The sequence below is a fragment of the Thalassophryne amazonica genome, chromosome 14 (genome assembly GCF_902500255.1).
Source record: "Thalassophryne amazonica chromosome 14, fThaAma1.1, whole genome shotgun sequence".
Taxonomy (NCBI): Eukaryota; Metazoa; Chordata; class Actinopteri; order Batrachoidiformes; family Batrachoididae; genus Thalassophryne; species Thalassophryne amazonica.
In genome coordinates this window covers 72,554,717-72,564,781 of record NC_047116.1, presented here as the reverse complement: position 1 = coordinate 72,564,781, position 10,065 = coordinate 72,554,717, and the positions used below count along the sequence as shown (strand labels likewise).

The following is a 10,065-nucleotide window of genomic DNA, read 5'->3' as shown; positions in this document are numbered from 1 at the left end:
GACGACGATTTGAAGGAACTAATTGACGGTACTAATTCTTCTAACACACACACACACACACACACAAAGCAAATTCACTATGCTGTAAGCCGGCTGGAGACATGAAGAGCTGTTAGGATGAAAACCTGGACTAATATTTTTCACTGGAGTAAGGAAGTACACAAAGTCTTTTTTTTTTTTTGGAAGTACTTAAAGTCAGTGCATGGCATCACGAACTACACCATCAGAATTATTTTTGAACCATCTGTTTTTCCAGGCTGACTGATAACAATTTTGGACTCCTATTTAAATTTCATGTGGGACCGTCAAAGCATCAGTGATGAACACCAAAATGTAAGTCCTTTTTCTCTTGTTTATAAATTAATGAAATATCAAACGACAATGATATATTTTAGCCGTTATATAAAACAAATAATGAATGTTTTTCATTCTATCAGTGGAACAAATATTTAATTCGGTGAAAGCTGGAACTTACCATTCAATAAGGCGATTTTATTATTGAAATAAAGATTTTTTTTTATTGAACTAAAATGATTTTATTGTAATAAAAAACATTTTTTATTGAAATAATTTGAATAAAATCTCAATAACTATTTATTTATTTCTAGCTTTTAGTGCCTCCAAAATCACATCACGCATCAATAAAGTCCAGATTTAAATAAAAAGATAGAGATTTTATTCAAATTTATTACAATAAAAAATCTTCAAAATTATTTCATAGTACAGTTTTCCAATCTAAGTGCTGTAGTACAGCCAGAGGGAGCTTAATTATGTGTGATGTGAGTTTGGGTGGCACTACAATCCATAAATATGACATTATTGAGTTTTCATCAAAGCATTTCCTTTCGCCGAACTCCAGTCTTGCAGCTGGCTGCGTTTCAAATATTTTTCCTATCAGCTTTCCCTTTTTTGCAGTGTTCATATTTGGTCCAGAATACATAAGTAAATCAAATGGCCAATGACAGCTCTCCCCTGTTTCACCGTGATCGAAGTCATACGCACGCACACAGAGGCCACTTGGCTATTATAATATAGATACTTTAAAATAGCTAACAAACCAGATCCACTTTTGTTCAAATTACAAAAAATAAAACATATGATTCTGTTGACATACACCATTAATTACCTTTAATTATACTGTGTCAATAAATCTGTCGAATTGAAAAATCAACAAATAATGGTAATTCAACATAAGTGTTTTTTTTATTGTCACACTTTTGTAACATTACTTAACCTACTTTTGTGCAACATATAGTCTACCATAAATGTAAAAACAACTTCAACATGCCCTCCTTAATACTACAACTAGGACTAGTGGACTCTAGGACTCGTGGGAAGTTCCCAGATAGTTGGCTGCTGTGCTGTGTCATGACCAGGTTGTGTGCCATTCCTTCATTATTTCATCGAAATTTAATTTAATCTTTACTGTGGGACTAACCTGAACCAGGTTAGTCCCACTGAGATCAAGATCCCTTTTATAAGGGAAACCTGGACAATTATAAAGTTTCCAATTTACTTAACCTGCATGTCTTTAGATGTGGGAGGAAACCCACACAAACATGGGGAGAACATGCAATCTCCACACAGAAAGTCCACAGGTGGGAATCAATCCCATGACCTTCTTGCTGTGAGGCAAAAGTGTTAAGCTACAGTGTTGCCCAACATGTAAGCAGATAAAATATACAGTTACAGCTGTATCTGAGTGTTTGCTAATAACTATTACATCAGAGACACAGTATCAGCTCAAGCATAAAAAATTTCACTCAAGTAGTTTCTGCACACAGAAAAAGAAAAAAAAAACCCACTTGTGAGCAAGAGCATTAAAGGCCTTGAAGACAAGAGACTGCAAGACCTCCAACTGCTGGCCAGATCAAGAACACGCTGGTTTGCATTTCTGTGTCAAACTCAAGGTTTAAGCGAGGGCTTCAGGGAAAACAGAGGCTTTACCACATGGTCAGAGATATCATCAAATTAGTGCTGAAAGTTTGCATCTTGGGCTCATACAGATTTGAATTCAGCTCCAGTAGGCTCTTTAGTCAGCAGACATGATTATCAATGTTCAAATATTTATGGACCCAACCATCATGAATGCTTCCATTAAAAACATAAATTAACAGAAATATGTTGTATTGCTTCTGTGATCCTCAGATAAGACTTGTCTTAGGGCCCCTTCAAATATAACACGATTTAAGTTGACTACCAATTGTGAAAAATCGTAGCTGCCTCCAATGCCCCGTACACCTATTGCTACAACTATTTGCGCACACCAGTGGCTGAAAGAGTGTGCGCGCTGTGCAAGTCCATCGATCCCTTTTGCGGCAGGTGTTGGCCATATTCCAAGTGACGCACATAAACATCTAACACCGCTCGCTTGGCACTTAGAAAATGTGTGGCCATTCGCACTGTTAGCACAAAAACAGTCAGCAGACGATCACTTTCGAGCTGGCAGTGAAATTTGGCAGTGAAGTGCCCCCATGACTGTGAAGTTGCCAAGTGCACACGTGGTGTGTCAGAATGTCAGCTCCCCCCACAACACGTGTGCATGTGTTTTACATGCTCCTCCCTACCCCCCCCCAACACCTAGTGTGCGTGTGGTTCTCGTGCTCCCCACAGGCGTGGCGCCTCTCATCTGATCACAGAGTTACACCTTGGTCTGTGCGCTGAACGGACAGGGGGCGTGGCTGGCTGTCTCTGGTCCTACACGTCACAGCTGCATAACACGTACCATGTTGACGGACACGCACATGTGTGTGCTTGCTGTCCTCACGTGGAAATACATAAAAATATATATCACTTTTGCAACAGGCTGGAGAGCATGCACAGCGCACACACTGACAGACTGTCCCAGCTGAAATGGACCATCAATTCATGTAGACACGCAGCAGGCGATTTCAATGTCACGTCTGTCTGGCCCAACACGCGTGTCCTCTGAGCAACAGTCATTGTAGCGCAGAAGCCAGAGGACACACACCAATTAGCTAAACTGCAGGATTGTCTTACAGACATAAAGACATGGATGACCTCTAATTTCCTGCTTTTAAAGTCAGATAAAACTGAAGTTATTGTACTTGGCCCCACAAATCTTAGAAACATGGTGTCTAACCAGATCCTTACTCTGGATGGCATTACCCTGACCTCTAGTAATACTGTGAGAAATCTTGGAGTCATTTTTGATCAGGATATGTCATTCAAAGCGCATATTAAACAAATATGTAGGACTGCTTTTTTGCATTTACGCAATATCTCTAAAATTAGAAAGTCTTGTCTCAGATTGATGCTGAAAAACTAATTCATGCATTTATTTCCTCTAGGCTGGACTATTGTAATTCATTATTATCAGGTTGTCCTAAAAGTTCCCTGAAAAGCCTTCAGTTAATTCAAAATGCTGCAGCTAGAGTACTAACGGGGACTAGAAGGAGAGAGCATATCTCACCCATATTGGCCTCTCTTCATTGGCTTCCTGTTAATTCTAGAATAGAATTTAAAATTCTTCTTCTTACTTATAAGGTTTTGAATAATCAGGTCCCATCTTATCTTAGGGACCTCATAGTACCATATCACCCCAATAGAGCGCTTCGCTCTCAGACTGCAGGCTTACTTGTAGTTCCTAGGGTTTGTAAGAGTAGAATGGGAGGCAGAGCCTTTAGCTTTCAGGCTCCTCTCCTGTGGAACCAGCTCCCAATTCAGATCAGGGAGACAGACACCCTCTCTACTTTTAAGATTAGGCTTAAAACTTTCCTTTTTGCTAAAGCTTATAGTTAGGGCTGGATCAGGTGACCCTGAACCATCCCTTAGTTATGCTGCTATAGACTTAGACTGCTGGGGGGTTCCCATGATGCACTGAGTGTTTCTTTCTCTTTTTGCTCTGTATGCACCACTCTGCATTTAATCATTAGTGATTGATCTCTGCTCCCTTCCACAGCATGTCTTTTTCCTGGTTCTCTCCCTCAGCCCCAGCCAGTCCCAGCAGAAGACTGCCCCTCCCTGAGCCTGGTTCTGCTGGAGGTTTCTTCCTGTTAAAAGGGAGTTTTTCCTTCCCACTGTCGCCAAGTGCTTGCTCACAGGGGGTCGTTTTGACCGTTGGGGTTTTTACGTAATTATTGTATGGCCTTGCCTTACAATATAAAGCGCCTTGGGGCAACTGTTTGTTGTGATTTGGCGCTATATAAATAAAATTGATTGATTGATTGATAGTAAGGTTTCTGTCTGGTAATCAGAGCTTTTGTAAATTGAGGTTTGAATCCCGTGAGTGGCATTTATTTTTTATTTAACCAGGGTTATTTAACCACTGGGGTCTTGTGTCAGGAAGGGCATCCAGCGTAAAACTTGTGCCAACTACCTGTGCGGATCTGGCAGTATCCGCTGTGGCGAACCCGAACACAAAACGGGAGCAGCCAAATGGACAACAGCATTTAACCACTGGGTTCTGTATTGCATCTCCTTTTATTTATTATTTATATCAACCCAGTGATATTCACTAATTATACAGCTGATTTTTATTTTATTTTTCTCTACATCAGCGCCACGATGTGGTGCAACACTTCCCAGCTGCTTGCATTGTGTTCTCACTGCGACGGTGTCGTGCATGAGCGTGTACGACACTGTTGCAGTGGGATTGCTCATGCCTGCCCGTCGGCGCAATGTTTTCGTGGTTCACTCATATGATTCGCCGTGATTCGCCCTGATTTGTACTTATTCGTACTATGTGTGAAGGGGCCCTTACGATTGTGCACATTCAAGTGTTTGATATGAACATCATCAAGCTGCATCAATAAGTCTAGTTAAAAACATTTTGTCAAATGGCAAGTTGAATTATATTCTAATAATGGAGCAAACTGCACTGTTCCGGGAAAAACAGATTAAAGGGCACATTTCCTCTTGAGCTCACCTGTTATTGTCCACTGTGGTCAGGACAGAGTTTAGATTAACGGCCTCAAAATAGTTGATTTGACATTCACTGGGTCATACTATAAGATGGGGCTGAGCAGTTCAGAGGACGGCTGAAAGCACTGGAGTGCTCATTCATAAAGACTGGGTTAACAGGCATTGTTTTGTATGGAGAGGGTTTTAACAAGTGTTCATTTTTTATGGAGTGGGTTAAGAGGCATTCTTTTGTATGGAGCGGGTTAACAGGTGTTTTGTATAGAGTGGGTTAACAGGCGTTCTTTTGTATGGATCGGGTTAACAGGTGTTCTTTTGTATGGAGCGGGTTAACAGGCATTCTTTTGTATGGAGCGGGTTAACAGATGTTGTGTATGGAGCGGGTTAACAGGCGTTCATTTGTATGGAGCGGGTTAACAGGCGTTCTTTTGTATAGAGCGGGTTAACAGGTGTTTTGTATAGAGCGGGTTAACAGGCGTTCATTTGTATGGAGCAGGTTAACAGGCATTCTTTTGTATGGAGCGGGTTAACATGCGTTCTTTTGTATGGAGCGGGTTAACAGGCGTTCTTTTGTATGGAGAGGGTTTTAACAAGTGTTCATTTTTTATGGAGTGGGTTAAGAGGCATTCTTTAGTAAAGAGTGAGTTAACAGGTGTTCTTTTGTATGGAGCGGGTTAACAGGTGTTTTGTATAGAGTGGGTTAACAGGCGTTCATTTGTATGGAGCGGGTTAACAGGCGTTCATTTGTATGGAGCGGGTTAACAGGCATTCTTTTGTATGGAGCGGGTTAACAGGCATTCTTTTGTATGGAGCGGGTTAACAGATGTTGTGTATGGAGCGGGTTAACAGATGTTGTGTATGGAGCGGGTTAACAGGCGTTCATTTGTATGGAGCGGGTTAATAGGCGTTCTTTTGTATGGAGCGGGTTAACAGGTGTTCTTTTGTATGGAGCGGGTTAACAGGCGTTCTTTTGTATGGAGCGGGTTAACAGATGTTGTGTATGGAGCGGGTTAACAGGCGTTCATTTGTATAGAGCGGGTTAACAGGCGTTCATTTGTATGGAGCAGGTTAACAGGCATTCTTTTGTATGGAGCGGGTTAACATGCGTTCTTTTGTATGGAGCGGGTTAACAGGCGTTCTTTTTATGGAGCGGGTTAACAGGCATTCTTTTGTATGGAGCGGGTTAACAGATGTTGTGTATGGAGCGGGTTAACAGGTGTCTTGTATGAAGCGAGTTAACAGGTGTTCATTTGTATGGAGCGGGTTAACAGGTGTTCATTTGTATGGAGCGGGTTAACAGATGTTCATTTGTATGGAGCGGGTTAACAGGTGTTCATTTGTATGGAGCGGGTTAACAGATGTTCATTTGTATGGAGCGGGTTAACAGGTGTTCATTTGTATGGAGCGGGTTAACAGGTGTTCATTTGTATGGAGCGGGTTAACAGATGTTCATTTGTATGGAGCGGGTTAACAGGTGTTCATTTGTATGGAGCGGGTTAACAGATGTTCATTTGTATGGAGCGGAATAACAGGTGTTCTTTTGTATGGGGCGGGTTAACAGGCTTTTTTTTGTATGGAGCGGGTTAACAGGTGTTCTTTTGTAAAAAATTTAAATTAACAGAAAAAAACATTATTTTAACATTGTCATGTTCTAATTTTAACTGTATTGTACAGTTTTTGGTATTAAGATTTTTCTGTGTTTAAACTAGTCATTTGTAAATTCTACAATGCTATGTAATTATTTTAATATATTTGAATTGTTTGATTCACAGTTCAGTTTCATTCCACGTTTGACAAATTATTGTTGTAAATTAAGCACTACTTCACTGTTACATTCTTTTTACATTTTTTTAATGTCATGATTTTACAGAAGCTTCCTTTAATTTCACACTTTTTTCAGTGTATTAGCTAAATGATTGTAATTTTAAAATAATTTTCTGTGGGAGAGCAGCAGTGCTAATCTGCAAGAAAAAATCAGATATGAAGTCTCAGGTATTCTTGTTCCCAGGCCATGGGTGAAAACAGATGTTCATTTCTGGAAACAGAGTTCACAGGTGTTGGGTAAAGCGCAGAGGAACAGGCAAATTAACTGGTGGTGTTTTAGTAAGGACCAGGTCAGTGTAGTTATTTAGTGGAGTGGGTTAAGTGGGTTTGCTAAAGAGTGAGTTAACAAGTGTTCTTTGGTAATGAGCAAGTTAGCAGGTGTTCTTTACTCAAGAGTGTGTTCATCAGTGTTTACTGAAGAGCGGATTAACATGTTCTTTATTAAACAGCGGGTTAACTGACTCAGGTTTGGAGGTTGTGTTGTTGAAGCTAAGTGTCACATCAACTACGTTGCCACACCAGTGAGCATGAAAGTCATCCATCAGTCAGTATGTACATCACAATGCACACTGGTGTTCATAGATAGCTCTCTAATATATTCACATACAAAATATATAATCTAAAATATCTGATATCTGTTTTGGTGATCTGGTGTCTAAATACAAAATGTCAGATTAGAAAAAGGTTATTCAGTTGACATCTTTGTTTTGAATATTATTACTGTAGAGTGTGTACACTTTACTGTAAACCTAAACTGTGTGCAGCGACTCCTATGACTCCTTTAAAAAAACTGTCCAAGCAGCACTGTTAGACAGGTTTGTCGATAAGACACGAGTTCCCATTATCACTCAGTAAATTATTGATTGGAAAAAAAAATACAAAACTGCCTGTTCAATGTTCCACATTAACGAGATTTGCATGAGTACTGCTCCAAGTGTCTGTCAAACGACACATGCATGTAGAACTGGCTGTGTTTCACATGGACGTACAGTGTCCCCCAGCAGGACAAAGGCAGAGTGAAAGACAAAGTGGCAAATTACATCCTCCAGAAGGTCTTGTCTGAATCCAAGCATTTTGGGATATCACAGCGAATGCAGTTTCTTTCATCACAAAGCAGTGAAAAACAGTTTCCACCATTAGACTTTGGTCTCAGCAGCAGATTCAGGGGAGTCGCAGCCCCTCACACTTTGGAATGGATTTTGTTATCTCACCTCACTGTGGGCTCCGACAGAATGAGAAAGGTTTTGGTTGTGTGAGGATGTTTTGCTGTTTCATGGAGCAAAGGTTCCCACACTGCAGGCCCTTCACTGAGTGGTGGTTAACTGCTGGAGGGCCCACCAGTGAGAAAATAAGTCATCATCTCGCCTTTCCCTTTGACTGTGACTACCCCTCTGTACTCCAGTGTGTAGTTATAGGAACTCAGAACCTGGTGCAGGTCTGTGGTCACCTGAAAGACACATACAGAATTGTGAGATGTTCTCTTCTACCTGATGGTTTTACTCGTAGCAGTCAGCAGAATTAGAAAGCTTTGGTGTGACCTTAACACACCAACACATGAACACATTATCTCTCCTTGTAAGCGGCTTAGTGGGAAGAGCAGGTGGTCTACCAGGTGATCACCTGATGCTGCCTCCTGACTGTGTTCACTTCAGAACACAGTCAGGAGGCAGCATTCTGCCTCCTGACTGCAACATAATAAAAAGTGACCTGTCCTTTGACACCTTGGGGATTTGTGACCCAGCAAGCTAAAGCACAAATTCATCCACCTCAATACTTCTGTTTCTCACTGTCTGTCAGTCTTTTTCTAAAATATACCTGAACTGTCATTTTGTTGTCACTACATAAACTAGAGGATTACAACCAATCAACAGGAAAGTTTAAAACTGTCGGGCGAATCCAAGACATTTTCTGTCAGAAATTCCCCTTTTAAGGTACTGGCATATAGTATAATGCCCATGTGTTGCATGTCAAAAGGTTCAGAATAATCTCAACCAATACAGTATTGATTTTAAATAATTATTCTTTAGAATTAATGGTATTTCACATGCCTGCCAAAGTAATTAACAATCGTAAGACTTATTAATAATTTTAAATTATATTTAATTACCTTGAAGTTACCAGGGCACCACCTATGTCTTAAGCCATAAGAACTTTAACTTAAATATTGATCAGTAATAAGTCTCAGATCTAAAAGTCGTAACTTCTATGATACAATTGACGAACACTGTTTCCAGAGAGTAAAAAATGAACAAGGGCAAAAAATAATCAAGAGAGAAGACGACTTTGTTCTGGGCCTTTTAAAATGAACTCTGTCACTAAGCTCTGCCTGTTTGGTGTGTGGTTTCACTCATGCAAAGACATTCAGAGGCATTCACATATTTAAAGACATTAAATATATTGTCACACACTTTGTTCTTAGGTTTTCTTAAAGTACCATAAATATAAGAGTTTTTTAATCCCTTCTTACTACAAACTATTGATATTTCATCATGGCAAAGCATTAATAATTCAAGAATCACATTTAACATACACCAAGTTATAAAGGTTAAATTGGATATATGCAAATAGTGTTTTTGCTTAATTAAGCACACAAGAAAAACATTAGAACTTAATACATGGATAAAATAATGTTCTTTGTAATGCAAAGTGGCTGTGTCTTTCAGATAGTTGACTCCAGGGCAGCTCGCTGTCTTGCAGATAACGTTTGACCCAGGAATGTTTTGAAGAGCATATTGGAGACATGTAGGCAATTAAAAATGGTCCTAGGAGGTGGGATGTTAACTTCTGCTGGGCTGGAATATCTCTGGTTTTGATGCTTGGCTGTTAAGATGTCCTATAACTTACACTGACCGGAATTTCACCAGTAAGTTTCAGAGACGCCTTTGAAGAATAACTGAATTACAGACAATGGATAATGATGCTGGAATATGCAGCTGAAGGAGTGTGTTGGAGACATCCCCAGTTGTAAACCAGGCTGTTAGTAAAAACAATGGGTAGCACTTTACTTGAAGGTATTGTTATAATAGTGACATGACACTGTCATAGCTGTTACATGACACAGTCATGAATGTGTCATAAAACATTATGTCAATGTCATAAATTTTTATGACTGCTGTCATTAAGTGTCATTCGGTTTTTGTAATGACAAGTTGGCATCCAAGTGAAGACCAAAAAGGCCAATGACAACTTCTGGTTATGTCCTAAATGAGGGTATCTTTGCGACAGTGTCTTGGTGGCTTTCCTCACTCTTCTCTTTCTTGCACAGTCACTCAGCTTTTAAGAACTATCTACACCATACAGATTTACCATAGAGTGCCACACTGTTTGTTTTTCTTCATAATTGATGTACGTAAAATCCAA

General features: G+C 39.9%; 1 protein-coding gene across 1 annotated transcript in view; it reads right to left on the bottom strand.

Annotated features, from left to right (window-relative positions):
- Positions 1 to 7,989: 7,989 nt before the first annotated feature.
- The window catches only part of adcy5 (adenylate cyclase 5), a 365,757-nt gene continuing 363,681 nt past the window's right edge, over positions 7,990 to 10,065 (bottom strand). Inside the window, 1 exon segment of the mRNA XM_034185849.1 lies at positions 7,990 to 8,152. Coding sequence (XP_034041740.1) covers positions 8,024 to 8,152 — 129 coding nt within the window. The 3' untranslated portion in view covers positions 7,990 to 8,023.